We start from the raw sequence: 21837 nt of genomic DNA, 5'->3' as shown, positions 1-21837 counted from the left end.
CACACACAGTACATCCATGTCTTGTACGTGTTCTGTAACTCTTAGGATTTATTTGAATGGAGTCAAAGTTACATGTAACAGCCATCTCAGTGCAGAAACAGAGGACTCATTATCTGTGAATGTATGAAACACAGTTACATGTAACAGCCATCTCAGTGCAGAAACAGAGGACTCAGCATCTGTGAATGTATGAAACACAGTTACATGTAACAGCCATCTCAGTGCAGAAACAGAGGACTCAGCATCTGTGAAGAGGTAGAACAGAGTTAGAGGGCCAGAGAGAGAGAGACAGAACAGAGTTAGAGGGACAGAGGACAGAGATTAGAGGGAGAGTAGAACAGAGTTAGAGGGACAGAGATAGAGAGGTAGAACAGAGAACAGAGTTAGAGAACAGGACAGACAGAGAGAGGTAGAACAGAGTTAGAGGGACAGAGATAGAGAGGTAGAACAGAGTTAGAGGGACAGAGATAGAGAGGTAGAACAGAGTTAGAGGGACAGAGATAGAGAGGTAGAACAGAGTTAGAGGGACAGAGATAGAGAGACAGAACAGAGTTAGAGGGACAGAGATAGAGAGGTAGAACAGAGTTAGAGGGACAGAGATAGAGAGAAGAACAGAGTTAGAGGGACAGAGATTAGAGACAGGGAACAGAGTTAGAGGGACAGAGTTAGAGAGACAGAACAGAGTTAGAGGGACAGAGAGAGAGAGGTAGAACAGAGTTAGAGGGACAGAGATAGAGAGTAGAACAGAGTTAGAGGGACAGAGATAGAGAGGTAGAGAGTTAGAGGGACAGAGTTAGAACAGAGTTAGAGACAGAGATAGAGAGGTAGAACAGAGTTAGAGGACAGAGATAGAGAGGTAGAACAGAGGGACGAGATAGAGAGGTAGAACAGAGTTAGAGGGAACAGAGATAGAGGTAGAACAGAGTTAGAGGGACAGAGATAGAGAGGTAGAACAGAGTTAGAGGGACAGAGATAGAGAGGTAGAACAGAGTTAGAGGGACAGAGAGAACAGAGTTAGAGGGACAGAGATAGAGAGACAGAGATAGAGAGGACAGAGATACAGAGGGACAGAGATAGAAGGTAGAACAGAGTTAGAGGGACAGAGATAGAGAGTAGAACAGAGTTAGAGGGACAGAGATAGAGAGGTAGAACAGAGTTAGAGGGACAGAGATAGAGAGGTAGAACAGAGTTAGAGAGGACAGAGATAGAGACAGAACAGAGTTAGAGGGACAGAGATAGAGAGGTAGAACAGAGTTAGACAGAGATAGACAGAGACAGAGAGAGAGTAGAACAGAGTTAGAGGGACAGAGATAGAGAGGTAGAACAGTTAGAGAACAGACAGACAGACAGACAGACAGACAGACAGACAGACAGACAGACAGACAGACAGACAGACAGACAGACAGACAGACAGACAGACAGACAGACAGACAGACAGACAGACAGACAGACAGACAGACAGACAGACAGACAGACAGACAGACAGAGACAGACAGACAGAGACAGACAGACAGACAGACAGACAGAGACAGAGACAGGACAGACAGACAGACAGACAGACAGACAGACAGACAGACAGACAGACAGACAGACAGACAGACAGACAGACAGTCAGACACAGAGAGAGAGACAGACAGACATGGTAAAACTAAAACCCCCAGAGAGCGGTTCCATATCCCAGAGTTCCGAGGGGCAGTGAACAGAAGCGTTGGCGATAGCAGAGTTCTAATCTCCCCCTCTGAGCCTGACTGCCCGCGCATACTGATAACAGCCAATCAGCAGCCTGGCTTGCAAATATAAATAAGCTGATTTGCATACGGGCCCAGCGCTGTGCGATTAGGCTCAGTTAATTCCCATTAGTTTTGGACATTGTGTGTGTGTGTTTGAGTGTGTGTGTGTGTTTGAGTGTGTGTGTGTGTGTGTTGAGTGTGTGTGTTGTGTGTGTGTGTGTGTGTGTGTGTGTGTGTGTGTGTGTGTGTGTGTGTTTGTTGTGTGTGTGTGTGTTTGAGTGTGTGTGTGTGTGTGTGTGTGTGTGTGTGTGTGTGTGTGTGTCTGTGTGTGCGTATGTGTGTTAATCCCCAATACATTTGGACGTTGTTCTTCACAGTCTGTTCTATTATACTGACAGTCTCTAATACTGACCTAACCATACTGACTCAGTCTCTATACTGATACAGTCTCTATTATACTGACAGTCTCTACCATACTGACAGTCTCTACCATACTGACCTACAGTCTCTACCATACTGACCTACAGTCTCTACATACAGTCTCTACCATACTGACCTACAGTCTCTACCATACTGACCTACAGTCTCTACCATACTGACCTACAGTCTCTACCATACTGACCTACAGTCTCTACCATACTGACCTACAGTCTCTACCATACTGACCTACAGTCTCTACCATACTGACCTACAGTCTCTACCATACTGACCTACAGTACAGTCTCTACCATACTGACCTACAGTCTCTACCATACTGACCTACAGTCTCTACCATACTGACCTACAGTCTCTACCATACTGACCTACAGTCTCTACCATACTGACCTACAGTCTCTACCATACTGACCTACAGTCTCTACTACTGACCTACAGTCTCTACCATACTGACCTACAGTCTCTACCATACTGACCTACAGTCTCTACCATACCTACTGACAGTCTCTACTATACTGACACAGTCTCTACCATACTGACCTACAGTCTCTACCATACTGACCTACAGTCTCTACCATACTGACCTACAGTCTCTACCATACTGACCTACAGTCTCTACCATACTGACCTACAGTCTCTACCATACTGACCTAGTCTCTAGACCTACAGTCTCTACCATACTGACCTACAGTCTCTACCATACTGACCTACAGTCTCTACCATACTGACCTACAGTCTCTACCATACTGACCTACAGTCTCTACTGACCTACAGTCTCTACCATACTGACCTACAGTCTCTACCATACTGACCTACAGTCTCTACCATACTGACCTACAGTCTCTACCATACTGACCTACAGTCTCTACCATACTGACCTACAGTCTCTACTGACATACTGACCTACAGTCTCTACCATACTGACCTACAGTCTCTACCATACTGACCTACAGTCTCTACCATACTGACCTACAGTCTCTACCATACTGACCTCAGTCTCTACCATACTGACCTACAGTCTCTACCATACTGACCTACAGTCTCTACCATACTGACCTACAGTCTCTACCATACTGAGTCTCTACCATACTGACCTACAGTCTCTACCATACTGACCTACAGTCTCTACATACTGACCTACAGTCTCTACCATACTGACCTACAGTCTCTACCATACTGACCTACAGTCTCTACCATACTGACCTACAGTCTCTACCATACTGACCTACAGTCTCTACCATACTGACCTGACAGTCAGTCTCTACCATACTGACCTACAGTCTCTACCATACTGACCTACAGTCTCTACCATACTGACCTGTCTCTACATACTGACCTACAGTCTCTACCATACTGACCTACAGTCTCTACCATACTGACCTACAGTCTCTACAGTCTACTACCATACTGACCTACAGTCTCTACCATACTGACCTACAGTCTCTACCATACTGACCTACAGTCTCTACCATACTGACCTACAGTCAGTCTCTACCATACTGACCTACAGTCTCTACTATACTGACCTACCATACTGACCTCAGTCTCTACCATACTGACCTACAGTCTCTACCATACTGACCTACAGTCTCTACCATACTGACCTACAGTCTCTACATACTGACCTACAGTCTCTACCATACTGACCTACAGTCTCTACCATACTGACCTACAGTCTCTACCATACTGACCTACAGTCTCTACCATACTGACCTACAGTCTCTACCATACTGACCTACAGTCTCTACAGTCTCTACTGACCTACAGTCTCTACTATACTGACCTACAGTCTCTACCATACTGACCTACAGTCTCTACCATACTGACCTACAGTCTCTACCATACTGACCTACAGTCTCTACCATACTGACCTACAGTCTCTACCATACTGACCTACAGTCTCTCTACCATACTGACCTACAGTCTCTACCATACTGACCTACAGTCTCTACCATACTGACCTACAGTCTCTACTATACTGACCTACAGTCTCTACCATACTGACCTACAGTCTCTACTATACTGACCTACAGTCTCTACCATACTGACTCTACCATACTGACCTACAGTCTCTACCATACTGACCTACAGTCTCTACCATACTGACCTACAGTACAGTCTCTACCATACTGACCTACAGTCTCTACTGACCTACAGTCTCTACTATACTGACAGTCTCTACAGTACCTACAGTCTCTACCATACTGACTGACCTACAGTGACAGTCTCTACTATACTGACCTACAGTCTCTACCATACTGACAGTCTCTACCACCATACTGACCTACAGTCTCTACAGTACAGTCTCTACCATACTGACCTACTGACCTACACAGTCTCTACCATACTGACCTACAGTACAGTCTCTACCATACTGACCTACAGTCTGACCTACAGTCTCTACCATATACAGTCTCTACCATACTGACCTACAGTCTCTACCATACTGACCTACAGTCTCTACTGATACTGACCTACAGTACAGTCTCTACTATACTGACCTACAGTACAGTCTACTGACCTACAGTCTCTACCATACTGACCTACAGTCTCTACTATACTGACCTACAGTCTCTACCATACTGACCTACAGTACAGTCTCTACCTTACTGTCCTACAGGAGAGTCTCTACCATACTGACCTACAGTCTCTACCATACTGACCTACAGTACAGTCTCTACCATACTGACCTACAGTACAGTCTCTACCATACTGACCTACAGTACAGTCTCTGCTATACTGACTTACAGTACAGTCTCTACTATACAGACCTACAGTACAGTCTCTACTATACTGACCTACAGTACAGTCTCTACTATACTGACCTACAGTCTCTACCATACTGACCTACAGTACAGTCTCTACTATTCTGACTAACAGTACAGTCTCTACCATACTGACCTACAGTCTCTACTATACTGACCTACATTACAGTCTCTTCTATACTGACCAACAGTACAGTCTCTACCATACTGACCTACATTACAGTCTCTACTATACTGACTAACAGTCTCTACTATACTGACCTACAGTACAGTCTCTACTTCACTGACCTACAGTCTCTACCACACTGACATACAGTACAGTCTCTACCATACTGACCTACAGTACAGTCTCTCCTATACTGACCTACAGTAGGGTCTCTACCATACTGACCTACTGTACAGTCTCTGCTATATCAACCTACAGCCTCTACCATACTGACCTACAGTACAGTCTCTACCATACTGACCATACTGACCTACAGTCTCTACAGTGACTCTCTACCATACTGACCTACAGTACAGTCTCTCCTATACTGACCTACAGTAGGGTCTCTACCATACTGACCTACTGTACAGTCTCTGCTATATCAACCTACAGCCTCTACCATACTGACCTACAGTACAGTCTCTACCATACTGACCTACAGTACAGTCTCTACTATACTGACCTATACTACTGTCACTACGATACTGACCTACAGTCTCTACTATACTGACCTACAGTACAGTCTCTACTATACTGACCTACAGTATCTATTATACTGACCCACATTACAGTCTCTACCATACTGACCTACAGTCTCTACTATACTGACCTACAGTTTCTACTATACTGACCTACAGTACAGTCTCTACTATACTGACCTACAGTCTCTACTATACTGACCTACAGTACAGTCTCTACCATATTGACCTACAGTCTCTACTATACTGACCTACAGTCTCTACCATACTGACCTACAGTACAGTCTCTACTATACTGACCTACAGTCTCTACTATACTGACCTACAATACAGTCTCTACCATATTGACCTACAGTCTCTGCTATACTGACCTACAGTCTCTACTATACTGACCTACAGTACAGTCTCTACCATATTGACCTACAGTCTCTACTACACTGACCTGCAGTCTCTACTATACTGACCTACAGTACAGTCTCTACCATACTGACCGACAGTACAGTCTCTACTATCCTGACCTACAGTACAGTCTCTACTATACTGACCGGCAGTACAGTCTCTACTATACTGACCTACAGTACAGTCTCTACCATATTGACCTACAGTCTCTACTACACTGACCTGCAGTCTCTACTACACTGACCTACAGTCTCTACTATACTGACCTACAGTCTCTACTATACCGATCTACAGTCTCTACCATGCTGACCTACAGTACAGTCTCTACCATAGGTCAGTATAGTAGAGACTGTACTGTACTGACCTACAGTACAGTCTCTACTATACTGACCTACAGTACAGTCTCTACCATACTGACCTATAGTAGATTCTCTACCATATTGACCTTCAGTACAGTCTCTACTATACAGACCTACAGTACAGTCTCTACTATACTGACCTACAGTACAGTATCTACTATACTGACCTACAGTCTCTACTATACTGACCTACAGTACAGTCTCTACTATACTGACCTATAGTACATTCTCTGCCATACTGACCTACAGTACAGTCTCTACCTTACTGACCTACAGTACAGTCTCTACCATACTGACCTACAGTACAGTCTCTACCTTACTGACCTACAGTACAGTCTCTACCATACTGACCTACAGTACAGTCTCTACTATACTGACCTACAGTACAGTCTCTACTATACTGACCTACAGTCTCTACTATACTGACCTACAGTACAGTATCTACTATACTGACCTACAGTCTCTACTATACTGACCTACAGTACAGTCTCTACTATACTGACCTACAGTCTCTACCATACTGACCTACAGTCCAGTCTCTACCATACTGACCTACAGTACAGTCTCTACCATACTGACCTACAGTACAGTCTCTACCATACTGACCTACAGTACAGTCTCTACCATACTGACCTACAGTCTCTACTATACTGACCTACAGTACAGTATCTACTATACTGACCTACAGTCTCTACTATACTGACCTACAATACAGTCTCTACCATACTGACCTACAGTACAGTATCTACTATACTGACCTACAGTCTCTACTATACTGACCTACAGTACAGTCTCTATCATACTGACCTACAGTCTCTACTATACTGACCTACAGTCTCTACTATACTGACCTACAGTACAGTCTCTACTATACTGACCTACAGTCTTTACTAGTCTGACCTACAGTCTCTGCCATACTGACCTATAGTCTCTACTAACAGCCAATGGTAGTTTTGCACTAATTCTGGTTCCTAATAGATCATCAGTCATAGATGACACCAGTTGTTACATCTGCTTATGACATAGTAAATCATGACACCAGTTGTTATAACTGCTTATGACATAGTAAATCATGACACCAGTTGTTACAACTGCTTATGTCATAGTAAATCATGACACCAGTTGTTATAGCTGCTTATGACATAGTAAATCATGACACCAGTTGTTATATCTGCTAATGACCTAGTAAATCATGACACCAGTTGTTATAACTGCTAATGACATAGTTAATCCTGTTCATGACAACTCTACGAAGCTCTACGAAGGGCCTGCTATGAGACATCATGACACCAGTTGTAATAACTGTTAATGAAATAGTAAATCCTGTTCATGACAACTCTACGAAGCTCTACGAAGGGCCTGCTATGAGACATCAGGACACCAGTTGTAATAACTGCTACAGTGAGGATAAGAGACAGAGAGAGATAGACAGAGAGAGAAAGTGAGAGAGAGAGGGATAGAGAAAGAGAGAAAGAGAGAAAGAGAGAGAGAGGGATAGAAGAGAGAGAGAGAGAGAGAGAGAGAGAGAGGGGGGGGGAGGGAGGGAAGAAGAGAGAGAGAGAGAGAGAGAGAGAGAGTGAGATAGAGCGAGAGAGAGAATGGGAGAGAGAGAGGGAGAGAGAGAGAGAGAGGGAGAGAGATAGAGAGAGAGAGAGAGAGAGAGAGAGAGAGAGAGAGAGAGAGAGAGAGGGGCGGGGTGATGTGATTTGATACTGAGTTGTATTCTACATCTCTCTGTATTTATGATTACCTGTAGAGGTGTTACAAGACATTTCATCTGCTGCAAGGAGGACCAAATTATCTCTGCAAGAGAAGATAAGATTCACAATAGCACTGTGCTTTCTGAGGGGAGATCTGGGGAGGGGGAGGGAGGAGAGGGGAAGATGGGATGGGGAGAGGCATGGAGGGTAAGGAGGTGGAGGGAAGATTCACAATACCCTTGTGCTTTCTGAGGGGAGATCTGGGGAGGGGGAGGGCGAGGGAAGACAGGAGGAAAGAGAAGACGGGATGGGGGAGGGAAGTGGGGAGGGAGACGTGGGGAAGGGAATTGATTTAGAGATCGAGGGGTAGAGGATGAAGTGAAGAGGTATGGGGAGAAAGAGGATGATTTAGAGATAGAGGGGTAGAGGATGAAGTGAAGAGGTATGGGGAGAAAGAGGATGATTTAGAGATAGAGGGGTAGAGGATGAAGTGAAGAGGTATGGGGAGAAAGAGGATGATTTAGAGATAGAGGGGTAGAGGATGAAGTGAAGAGGTATAGGGGAGAAAGAGGATGATTTAGAGATAGAGGGGTAGAGGATGAAGTGAAGAGGTATGGGGAGAAAGAGGATGATTTAGAGATAGAGGGGTAGAGGATGAAGTGAAGAGGTATGGGGAGAAAGAGGATGATTTAGAGATAGAGGGGTAGAGGATGAAGTGAAGAGGTATGGGGAGAAAGAGGATGATTTAGAGATAGAGGGGTAGAGGATGAAGTGAAGAGGTATAGGGAGAAAGAGGATGATTTAGAGATAGAGGGGTAGAGGATGAAGTGAAGAGGTATGGGGAGAAAGAGGATGATTTAGAGATAGAGGGGTAGAGGATGAAGTTTGATTTAGAGATAGAGGGGTAGAGGATGAAGTGAAGAGGTATAGGGAGAAAGAGGATGATTTAGAGATAGAGGGGTAGAGGATGAAGTGAAGAGGTATAGGGAGAAAGAGGATGATTTAGAGATAGAGGGGTAGAGGATGAAGTGAATAGGTATGGGGAGAAAGAGGGATGATGTGGAAGAGAGGATGGGACAAAGGATTTAACATGAAAAGTAAAGAATCTGAAGCTTAAGGCAGAGAATATAACAGAAAGAGGTATGCACTACTGTTCCATGTTAAATATCTACATCTAACACCACAGCACTATCTGCTGTTCCATGTTAAATATCTACATCTAACACCACAGTACAATCTACTGTTCCATGTTAAATATCTACATCTAACACCACACTACTGTCTACTGTTCCATTTAAATATCTACATCTAACACCACAGTACAATCTACTGTTCCATGTTAAATATCTACATCTAACACCACACTACTGTCTACTGTTCCATGTTAAATATCTACATCTAACACCACAGTACTGTCTACAGTTCCATGTTAAATATCTACATCTAACACCACAGTACTGTCTACTGTTCCATGTTAAATATCTACTATATATCTAACACCACAGTACTATCTACTGTTCCATTTAAATATCTACATCTAACACCACAGTACAATCTACTGTTCCATTTAAATATCTACATCTAACACCACAGTACTGTCTACTGTTCCATGTTAAATATCTACATCTAACACCACAGTACAATCTACTGTTCCATGTTAAATATCTCCATCTAACACCACAGTACTGTCTACTGTTCCATGTTAAATATCTCCATCTACTGTTCCATGTTAAATATCTACATCTAACACCACAGTACTGTCTACTGTTCCATGTTAAATATCTCCATCTACTGTTCCATGTTAAATATATACATCTAACACCACAGTACTGTCTACTGTTCCATGTTAAATGTACCATCCCTAACAGGATGTGAATTTAACCGGCTGAATCGACTGTAGAGCAACACATTGGGGCTGACTTTCCTACTGCAAACCCTGCATGTCATCCTTCAGCCCTGTCTGGTCCGTCCCCCTAATGTCACCCCTCATGCCCCACTCCCTCACTCAATCAGAAAATTATTGTAGAGGATTCTGGGGTACCTGTGGTCCCAACCGTCCTGATTGGACCAAGGAATTATACTAATTAACTACGAGAGAGAGAGACTGAGAATGAGAGAGGGTGAGAGAGAGGTAGAACGCGAGAGAGCGAGAGAGTGAGAGGTATAGAGCGAGACTGAGAGAGGGAGAGGGGGAGAGAGAGAGAGAGAGAGAGAGAGAGAGAGAGAGAGAGAGAGAGGTAGAGAGCAACAGAGAGAGGCAGAGAGCGAGAGAGGAACCCACATGAAAAAATACTATAGTATTCTATGGTATGAATACAATGTAGTGTTTTTTACAGACTTTACTATAGTATCCACTATAGTGTTTTTTACAGACTTTACTATAGTATCCACTATAGTGTTTTTACAGACTTTACTATAGTATCCACTATAGTGTTTTGACAGACTTTACTATAGTATCCACTATAGTGTTTTTACAGACTTTACTATAGTATCCACTATAGTGTTTTTACAGACTTTACTATAGTATCCATTATAGTGTTTTTACAGACTTTACTATAGTATCCACTATAGTGTTTTTACAGACTTTACTATAGTATCCACTATAGTGTTTTGACAGACTTTACTATAGTATCCACTATAGTGTTTTTACAGACTAAAGTCAGGAAGAACACTACAGTGAAAATGTATTATTCACTGTCGTACTTACTGTAGAATACTGTATTATTCACTGTAGTACTTAATGTAGAATACTGTATTATTCACTGTAGTACTTACTGTATAATACTGTATTATTCACTGTAGTACTTAATGTAGAATACTGTATTATTCACTGTAGTACTTACTGTATAATACTGTATTATTCACTGTAGTACTTAATGTAGAATACTGTATTATTCACTGTAGTACTTACTGTAGAATACTGTATTATTCACTGTAGTACTTACTGTAGAATACTGTATTATTCACTGTAGTACTTACTGTAGAATACTGTATTATTCACTGTAGTACTTACTGTAGAATACTGTATTATTCACTGTATTACTTACTGTAGTACTCACTGTAGTATTTACAGTTAACTATCATATAAATACTATATTAAATGAAAACAGAAGATTATACTATATTAATTAATGTAGTGTTTTGCGGATTGCAGTATAACTGTAGTCTTTAGTGTAGTGTCTTTGCAGTATAACTGTAGTATTTACTGTCGTGTCTTTGCAGTATAACTGTAGTATTTACTGTAATGTCTTTGCAGTATAACTGTAGTATTCACTGTTGTGTCTTTGCAGTATAACTGTAGTATTCACTGTTGTGTCTTTGCAGTATAACTGTAGTATTTACTGTAGTGTCTTTGCAGTATAACTGTAGTATTTACTGTAGTGTCTTTGCAGTATAACTATAGTATTTGCTGTTGTCTTTGCAGTATAACTAGTTTTACTGTATAACTATAGTATTTACTGTAGTGTCTTTGCAGTATAACTGTAGTATTTGCTGTGAGTGTCTTTGCAGTATAACTGTAGTATTCACTGTTGTGTCTTTGCAGCATAACTGTAGTATTCACTGTTGTGTCTTTGCACTGTAGTATTCACTGTGTCTTTGCTGTAGTATATAACTGTAGTATTTGCTGGAGTGTCTTTGCAGTATAACTATAGTGTTTAGTATTTACTGTGTTTACTGTGTCTTTGCAGTATAACTGTAGTATATATAACTGAATTTACTGTGTCTTTGCAGTATACTGTAGTATTTATTATATAACTGTAGTATATACTGTAGTGTCTTTGCAGTATACTGTAGTATTTATTATAGTGTGTTTGTTATATTATCTTTGACATCGAAGAGGTAGGTAGGTATGTAGGTAGGTAGGTAGGTAGGTAAGTAGGTAGGTTGCTAGTTAGGTAGGTAGGTAGGTAAGTAGGTAGGTATGTAGGTAGGTAGGTACGTAGGTAGGTAGTTAGGTAGGTACATAGGTAGGTAGGTAGTTAGGTAGTTAGGTAGGTAGGTAGGTAGGTGGTAGGGTAGGTAGGTAGGTAGGTAGGTATGTAGGTAGGCAGGCAGGCAGGCAGGTAGCTAGGCAGGCAGGGAGCCAGGTAGGCAGGCATGTAGGCAAGTAGGGAGCCAGGCTAGGCAGGCAGGCAGGGTAGGTAGGTATGTAGGTAGGTAGGCATGTAGGTATGTAGGCAGGCAGGCAGGTAGCTAGGTGGGTAGGGGCTAGGTAGGTGGTAGGTATGTAGGTAGGTAGTGGGGCAGGCAGGTGGGTGGAGCCAGGTAGGGTGGCAGGCAGGCAGGCAGGGTAGGTGGGTGGCAGGCAGGCAGGTATGTGGCAGGGTGGGGCAGGCAGGTGGGTAGGGTGGGCCAGGCTAGGTAGGTAGGGTGCAGGGGTAGGTAAGTAGGGAGCTAGGTAGGTAGGTATGTAGGTAGGTAGGTATGTAGGTATGTAGGTAGCTAGGTAGGTAGGGAGCTAGTTAGGTAGGTATGTAGGTAGGTAGGTAGGTAGGTAGGTAGCTAGGTAGGTAGGTATAGGTAGTTAGGTAGGTATGTAGGTAGCTAGGTAGGTAGGGAGCTAGGTAGGTAGGTATGTAGGTAGGTAAGTAGGGAGCTAGGTAGGTAGGTAGGTAGGTGGCTAGGTAGGTAGGTAGGTAGGTCAAACTGGGGTCTGAACGGATGGTCTAGCGCTTCTGCTCTTTTCTATGACCTGTGGAGAACACCATATATGGTCTATACTTGGCACGCAGGTTTCTCACTTATGGGTGGCACTAACTGCGATATGGGGGGCGAGAAATGGGCAGGGTATACACAAATTAAATACTGTAGTTTTTACTGTTTTCTTTTACTGTTTATGCGGACATTACTTACAGAGAGAGAGAGAGAGAGAGAGAGAGAGAGAGAGAGAGAGAGAGAGAGAGAGAGAGAGGGACAGAGAGAGAGAGAGAGAGAAAGAGGGACAGAGAGAGAGAGAGAAAGAGACAGAGAGATAGAGGTAGAGGGACAGAGAGAGAGAGAGAGAGGGAGAGAGAGAGAGAGAGAGGTAGAGCAAGAGAGAGAGAAGTAGTGAGAGAGAGAGACAGAGAGAGAGAGAGAGAGAGAGAGAGAGAGAGAGAAAGAGGGACAGAGAGAGAGAGAGAAAGAGGGACAGAGAGAGATAGAGGTAGAGCAAGAGAGAGAGAGAAGTAGTGAGAGAGAAGGAGAGACAGAGAGAGAGGTAGAGAGAGAGCGAGAGCATGAGAGAGAGGGACAGAGAGAGAGGTAGAGAGAGAGAGAGAGGTTGAGCGAGAGAGAGAGAGAGGTTGAGCGAGAGAGAGAGGTTGAGCGAGAGAGAGAAAGGTTGAGCGAGAGAGAGAGCGAGAGAGAGAGAGAGAGGTTGAGCGAGAGAGAGAAAGGTTGAGCGAGAGAGAGAGGTTGAGCGAGATAGAGGTTGAGCGAGAGAGAGAGAGAGAGAGAGGTTGAGCGAGAGAGAGGTTGAGCGAGAGAGAGGTTGAGCGAGAGAGAGAGGTTGAGCGAGATAGAGGTTGAGCGAGAGAGAGAGGTTGAGCGAGAGAGAGAGGGACAGAGAGAGAGGTAGAGAGAGAGATTAAAGAAGAGGTCCATCTCACCTGTCACCGAATGCAGCAGCTGTTGCGGCAGCAGGCTGAGTATACCTGTAGGCAGCATAGCCCCCTGGAAACACACACACACACACACACACACACACACACACACACACACACACACACACACACACACACACACACACACACACACACACACACACACACACACACACACACGCACACACACACACACACACACACACACACACACACACACACACACACACACACACACGCACACACACACACACACACACACACACACACACACACACGCACACACGCACACACACACACACGTACACACACACACACACACACACGCACACACACACACACACACACAGAGACAGAGAGACGGTTAATCAATGTGATTGATTCCTGTCAGTAACATTGATGTTCTGCCGGGTTCATGGATCTACACATATATTGACCGAATACACCATCACACAGTCTGATCAATAGCAAGGCTGACGTAGGACTCAATACATATGAAATGCTTTGGATGGTAAATATTTCTGTGTGCTGAATGAATTACGCCACACGGTCAATAATGTATTGATTTCATAATAAATGGAATTAGATTTCTTCATTAAAATGTCATATTTGTTTTCAAAGACTAATTTGCCATAACTGCCTTAAAACAGATTCCCATATGTTCTACAAAGAACACAGATTTTAATTTATGTAATGCTGCCATCAGCTGTTCAATCAGGCAAACACGACAAACACACACACGCACACACACACACACACACACACACACACACACACACACGCACACACACACACACACACACACACACACACACACACACACACACACACACACATACACGCACACACACACGCACACACACACGCACACACACGCACGCACACACACACACACACACACGCACGCACACACGCACACACACACACACACACACACACACACACACACACACGCACACACACACACACACACACACACGCACACACACACACACACACACACACACACACATACACACATACACACGCACACACACACATTCTACACGCACGCACACACACACACACACACGCACGCACGCACACACACACACACACACACGCACGCACACGCACACACACACGCACACACGCACACACACACGCACACACATACACGCACACACACACACACACACACGCACGCACGCACACACACGCACGCACGCACGCACACACACACGCACACACACACGCACACACACACACACACACACACACACACACACACACACACCCATGCGACAGGCGGGTGTGCGGTGATGCAGTGACGATCAGTCTGTGAGCACAGCAAGACTCCATGTTCAACCAACCACAAAGTCACGCTAACCACGCCATGGCCAGAAACACGACCAGCATGCATTTCACCACACAGAGCAGAGCAGCAAGCCCCCAGGAGATGACGTGATTCTGTTCCCTATAAAAAATGTAGTGTCTCCTGTTACTGGTTCCTGTTAAATGTAGTGTCTCCTGTTACTGGTTCCTGTTAAATGTAGTGTCTCCTGTTTCTGGTTCCTGTTAAATATAGTGTTTCCTGTTTCTGGTTCCTGTTAAATATTGTGTCTCCTGTTTCTGGTTCCTGTTAAATATAGTGTTTCCTGTTTCTGGTTCCTGTTAAATATAGTGTTTCCTGTTTCTGGTTCCTCTTAAATAGTGTCTCCTGTTTCTGGTTCCTCTTAAATAGTGTCTCCTGTTACTGGTTCCTGTAAAATATAGTGTCTCCTGTTTCTGGTTCCTGTTAAATATAGTGTCTCCTGTTACTGGTTCCTGTTAAATATAGTGTTCCTACTGTTCTCTGCTCATCTACCCACAATGCACCTAATTTCTTCCAACAATGTGGAGATGATACATCTTCAGTCATATCACTGATACTGTACTATATTATTACCATTCTACTGATGTAATATTGTACTATATTATTACCATTCTACTGATGTAATACTGTACTATATTATTACCATTCTACTGATGTAATACTGTACTATATTATTACCATTCTACTGATGTAATACTGTACTATATTATTACCATTCTACTGATGTAATACTGTACTATATTATTACCATTCTACTGATGTAATACTGTACTATATTATTACCATTCTACTGATGTAATACTGTACTATATTATTACCATTCTACTGATGTAATACTGTACTATATTATTACCATTCTACTGATGTAATACTGTACTATATTATTACCATTCTACTGATGTAATACTGTACTATATTATGACCATTCTACTGATGTAATATTGTACCATTCTACTGATGTAATATTGTACTATATTATTACCATTCTACTGATGTAATATGTAATACTGTCTACTATGTAATTATATTTCTACCATTCTACTGATGTAATACTGTACTATATTATTACCATTCTACTGATGTAATACTGTACTATATTATGACCATTCTACTGATGTAATATTGTACTATATTATGACCATTCTACTGATGTAATACTGTACTATATTATTACCATTCTACTGATGTAATATTGTACTATATTATTACCATTCTACTGATGTAATACTGTACTATATTTCTACCATTCTACTGATGTATTACTGTACTATATTATGACCATTCTACTGATGTAATACTGTACTATATTATTACCATTCTACTGATGTAATATTGTACTATAGTATTACCATTATACTGATGTATTACTGTACTATATTATGACCATTCTACTGATGTAATATTGTACTATATTTCTGGATTTGTATGGGTTGGTTGCAGCGGAGGCTGCTGAGGGGAGGACGGCTCATAATGATGTCAGGAACGGAACAAATGGAATGTCGTCAAACACCTGGAAACCATGGAAACCGTCTGTCTGATGTATTTGATGACGTTCCACTGATTCCGCTCCAGTCCACAAGCTCCTCCTCCCCATTTAAGGTGTCACCAACCGCCTGTGGTTGGTTGTGTTTACGTGTAAAAAAACAAACCCAGTTTATGTAAGCCTATAAACATTGGTATGGCTGGGTGTGGTTACATTACATTGAGCTGATGTAGGCCTATAGACATTGGTATGGCTGGGTGTGGTTACGTTACATTGAGCTGATGTAGGCCTATAGACATTGGTATGGCTGGGTGTGTTTATGTTACATTGAGCTGATGTAGGCCTATAGACATTGGTATGGCTGGGTGTGGTTACGTTACATTGAGCTGATGTAGGCCTATAAACATTGGTATGGCTGGGTGTGGTTTGTTTATTACATTGAGCTGATGTAGGCCTATAGACATTGGTATGGCTGGGTGTGGTTACGTTACATTGAGCTGATGTAGGCCTATAGACATTGGTATGGCTGGGTGTGTTTATGTTACATTGAGCTGATGTAGGCCTATAGACATTGGTATGGCTGGGTGTGGTTACGTTACATTGAGCTGATGTAGGCCTATAAACATTGGTATGGCTGGGTGTGGTTATGTTACATTGGGCTGCTGTAGGCCTATAAACATTGGTATGGCTGGGTGTGGTTACAATACATTGAGCTGCTGTAGGCCTATAAACATTGGTATGGCTGGGTGTGGTTACAATACATTGAGCTGCTGCAGGCCATTTTAGAGAGTTGGGCCAACTTTTGTCATGTTGAATATTGTTCTAATTAGACATGTAGTTACGTAGCACAGTTTAAATATCCCCACATAATGTTGCTGGGGAGCGATAGATTATTCATTAAAGTGTCATGTAAATGCATCATAATGCAGAAACCTCAAATTCCCAGCTCTCTAAATAACTGGCTCTGCAACTCTCTCAATACTTGGCGCTGCAACTCTCTAAATACCTGGCTCTGCAACTCTCTAAATATCTGGCTCTGCAACTCTCTAAATACCTGGCTCAGCAACTCTCTCAATACTTGGCGCTGCATCTCTCTAAATACCTGGCTCTGCAACTCTCTAAATACTTGGCTCAGCAACTCTCTAAATACTTGGCTGCAACTCTCTAAATACCTGGCTCAGCAACTCTCTAAATACCTGGCTCTGCAACTCTCTAAATACCTGGCTCTGCAACTCTCTAAATATCTGGCTCTGCAACTCTCTAAATGCTTGGCTCAGCAACTCTCTAAATACTTGGCGCTGCAACTCTCTAAATACCTGGCTCAGCAACTCTCTAAATACCTGGCTCTGCAACTCTCTAAATACCTGGCTCTGCAACTCTCTAAATACCTGGCTCTGCAACTCTCTAAATACCTGGCTCTGCAACTCTCTAAATACCTGGCTCTGCAACTCTCTAAATACCTGGCTCTGCAACTCTCTAAATACCTGGCTCTGCAACTCTCTAAATACCTGGCTCTGCAACTCTCTAAATACCTGGCTCAGCAACTCTCTAAATACCTGGCTCAGCAACTCTCTAAATACCTGGCTCAGCAACTCTCTAAATACCTGGCTCAGCAACTCTCTAAATACCTGGCTCTGCAACTCTCTAAATACCTGGCTCTGCAACTCTCTAAATACCTGGCTCAGCAACTCTCTAAATACCTGGCTCAGCAACTCTCTAAATACCTGGCTCTGCAACTCTCTAAATACCTGGCTCAGCAACTCTCTAAATATCTGGCTCTGCAACTCTCTAAATACCTGGCTCAGCAACTCTCTAAATACCTGGCTCTGCAACTCTCTAAATACTCTCTGCAACTCTAAATACCTGGCTCAGCAACTCTCTAAATACCTGGCTCAGCAACTCTCTAAATACCTGGCTCTGCAACTCTCTAAATACCTGGCTCTGCAACTCTCTAAATACCTGGCTCAGCAACTCTCTAAATACCTGGCTCAGCAACTCTCTAAATACCTGGCTCTGCAACTCTCTAAATACCTGGCTCAGCAACTCTCTAAATACCTGGCTCTGCAACTCTCTAAATATCTGGCTCAGCAACTCTCTAAATACCTGGCTCTGCAACTCTCTAAATACCTGGCTCAGCAACTCTCTAAATACCTGGCTCAACTCTCTAAATACCTGCAACTCTCTAAATACCTGGCTCAGCAACTCTCTAAATACCTGGCTCAGCAACTCTCTAAATACCTGGCTCTGCAACTCTCTAAATACCTGGCTCAGCAACTCTCTAAATACCTGGCTCTGCAACTCTCTAAATACCTGGCTCTGCAACTCTCTAAATACCTGGCTCTGCAACTCTCTAAATACCTGGCTCAGCAACTCTCTAAATACCTGGCTCTGCAACTCTCTAAATACCTGGCTCTGCAACTCTCTAAATACCTGGCTCTGCAACTCTCTAAATACCTGGCTCAGCAACTCTCTAAATACCTGGCTCAGCAACTCTCTAAATACCTGGCTCAGCAACTCTCTAAATACCTGGCTCAGCAACTCTCTAAATACTGGCTCTGCAACTCTCTAAATACCTGGCTCTGCAACTCTCTAAATACCTGGCTCTCTAAACTCTCTAAATACCTGGCTCTGCAACTCTCTAAATACCTGGCTCTGCAAATACCTGGCTCTAAATAAATACTGGCTCTGCAACTCTCTAAATATCTGGCTCAGCAACTCTCTAAATACCTGGCTCTGCAACTCTCTAAATACCTGGCTCAGCAACTCTCTAAATACCTGGCTCAGCAACTCTCTAAATACCTGGCTCAGCAACTCTCTAAATATCTGGCTCAGCAACTCTCTAAATACCTGGCTCTGCAACTCTCTAAATACCTGGCTCTGCAACTCTCTAAATACCTGGCTCAGCAACTCTCTAAATATCTGGCTCAGCAACTCTCTAAATACCTGGCTCTGCAACTCTCTAAATACCTGGCTCTGCAACTCTCTAAATATCTGGCTCTGCAACTCTCTAAATACCTGGCTCTGCAACTCTCTAAATACCTGGCTCAGCAACTCTCTAAATACCTGGCTCTGCAACTCTCTAAATACCTGGCTCAGCAACTCTCAACTAAATATCTGGCTCTGCAACTCTCTAAATATCTGGCTCTGCAACTCTCTAAATACTCTGCAACTCTCTAAATACCTGGCTCAGCAACTCTCTAAATACCTGGCTCAGCAACTCTCTAAATATCTGGCTCTGCAACTCTCTAAATACAGCAACTGGCTCTAAATACCTGGCTCTGCAACTCTCTAAATACCTGGCTCAGCAACTCTCTAAATACTGGCTCAGCAACTCTCTAAATACCTGGCTCTGCAACTCTCTAAATACTGGCTCTGCAACTCTAAATACTGGCTCTAAAAATACCTGGCTCAGCAACTCTCTAAATAACTGGCTCAGCAACTCTCTAAATACCTGGCTCTGCAACTCTCTAAATACCTGGCTCTGCAACTCTCTAAATAACTGGCTCAGCAACTCTCTAAATACCTGGCTCAGCAACTCTCTAAATACCTGGCTCTGCAACTCTCTAAATAACTGGCTCAGCAACTCTCTAAATACCTGGCTCAGCAACTCTCTAAATATCTGGCTCTGCAACTCTCTAAATACCTGGCTCTGCAACTCTCTAAATACCTGGCTCTGCAACTCTCTAAATACCTGGCTCTGCAACTCTCTAAATACCTGGCTCAGCAACTCTCTAAATACCTGGCTCAGCAACTCTCTAAATACCTGGCTCAGCAACTCTCTAAATACCTGGCTCAGCAACTCTCTAAATACCTGGCTCAGCAACTCTCTAAATACCTGGCTCTGCAACTCTCTAAATACCTGGCTCAGCAAAAATACCTGGCTCAGCAACTCTCTAAATACCTGGCTCTGCAACTCTCTAAATACCTGGCTCAGCAACTCTCTAAATACCTGGCTCAGCAACTCTCTAAATACCTGGCTCTGCAACTCTCTAAATACCTGGCTCAGCAACTCTCTAAATACCTGGCTCTGCAACTCTCTAAATACCTGGCTCAGCAACTCTCTAAATACCTGGCTCAGCAACTCTCTAAATACCTGGCTCTGCAACTCTCTAAATACCTGGCTCAGCAACTCTCTAAATACCTGGCTCAGCATACAACCAACCAACATGAATACAGGCACATGTGAATGTCATGTGTCCTGAGTGGTAAGTAGAAACACATCTATCTCTGTTACGGACCTCTACGTCATTCACTGGTAATAATACTTACATAAATATCTGCACCATAAAATCCATCCTGGTAAACAACACTGCAAAGGATGCAAACACAAACAAACACAAACAAAACAAACATCCATATTAGTGCAAGTTGACATGCAGGCACCATCTAGACACCAACCCTGTCTGTCTGTGGAGAGGTTAGTTTGTCCAATCAAAAACCACCAGACATGAGAGGGGTGGAGCCAAACAGGGAAGTTCTGCAGGCACTCTCCTCTTCCTACTCTGTCTCTCTTTGTGAATCCCAAACCAGCGCCTTGCCCCCACCAACTCTCTCGGAGGGCCCTCTGTTGTCACGTGTTGCTGATGAAACTCAGAGGGTGACTTCCAGAGTGGCGAGGGGATCAATAAACCCATCAACTTCGGTACTCATGCCGTATTCAAAACAACTGGGAACTCGGAAATCTCCGACGTCTGACTTCAGTGTGTTCAAGACAACTGAGAACTGTGAAAAAAAACTAGCTCTGAATTAGATTTATTTTTTAAAAAAAAAAAATTTAACGGTCATCCAACTCTTCTGAATTCCAAGTGGGAAACTCAGGCATTTTTCTAGAGCTCCGCTTTCTGAGGCTTTCACTGACGGCACGATTTGACCTCTTTTTTCCCCCCAGAGTTCCCAGTTGTCTTGAAAGCACCAACACTCCGGACTTGAATGGTGCAATTCATGTTCCACATTTAAATAACAAAACAAGCAATAAATAAAAATGAACAAATCCCCCCCCCTGTCGTTTAACAAAATATAACAGTTAGCATGAGTGCTATGTCATCTTTTATACGTGTCAAGTCAGGACATCGGACATAAACAAACGCACGTGTCATTTCATTCGAAAAAGCCTCTATTATTTTGTGTGAAATTGCGCAAAGTAAAAAAAAATAACATGGTGCCTTCTGGGATTCCACTTCTCTCTGAAGCTGGCAGCATTGCAGGCTCAGTAGAAGTGACTACCGGTGGGGCTAATTAGCCCCTACACCCTCTATAGTTTTACCTGCATTTGGGACACTTGTGCAAAAGGAGGAAGTGAGTGTGAACACGTAAATGGGGGGCCAAGGGGAAGGGAGGGATTTG

The 21837-nt window shown here is 43.2% G+C and overlaps 1 protein-coding gene across 1 annotated transcript in view; it reads right to left on the bottom strand.

The window, feature by feature from the left end:
• The window catches only part of LOC112242304 (RNA binding protein fox-1 homolog 1-like), a gene marked incomplete at its 5' end in the record, with an annotated part of 55342 nt that overhangs the window by 9645 nt on the left and 23860 nt on the right, over positions 1-21837 (bottom strand). Inside the window, 2 exon segments of the mRNA XM_042313790.1 lie at positions 13664-13728; positions 20764-20803. Coding sequence (XP_042169724.1) covers positions 13664-13728; positions 20764-20803 — 105 coding nt within the window.

The sequence above is a fragment of the Oncorhynchus tshawytscha genome, unplaced genomic scaffold, assembly GCF_018296145.1.
Source record: "Oncorhynchus tshawytscha isolate Ot180627B unplaced genomic scaffold, Otsh_v2.0 Un_contig_5056_pilon_pilon, whole genome shotgun sequence".
Taxonomy (NCBI): domain Eukaryota; kingdom Metazoa; phylum Chordata; class Actinopteri; order Salmoniformes; family Salmonidae; genus Oncorhynchus; species Oncorhynchus tshawytscha.
The sequence above is the reverse complement of the archived record's forward strand: the minus strand, read 5'-3'. Positions and strand labels throughout refer to the sequence as shown.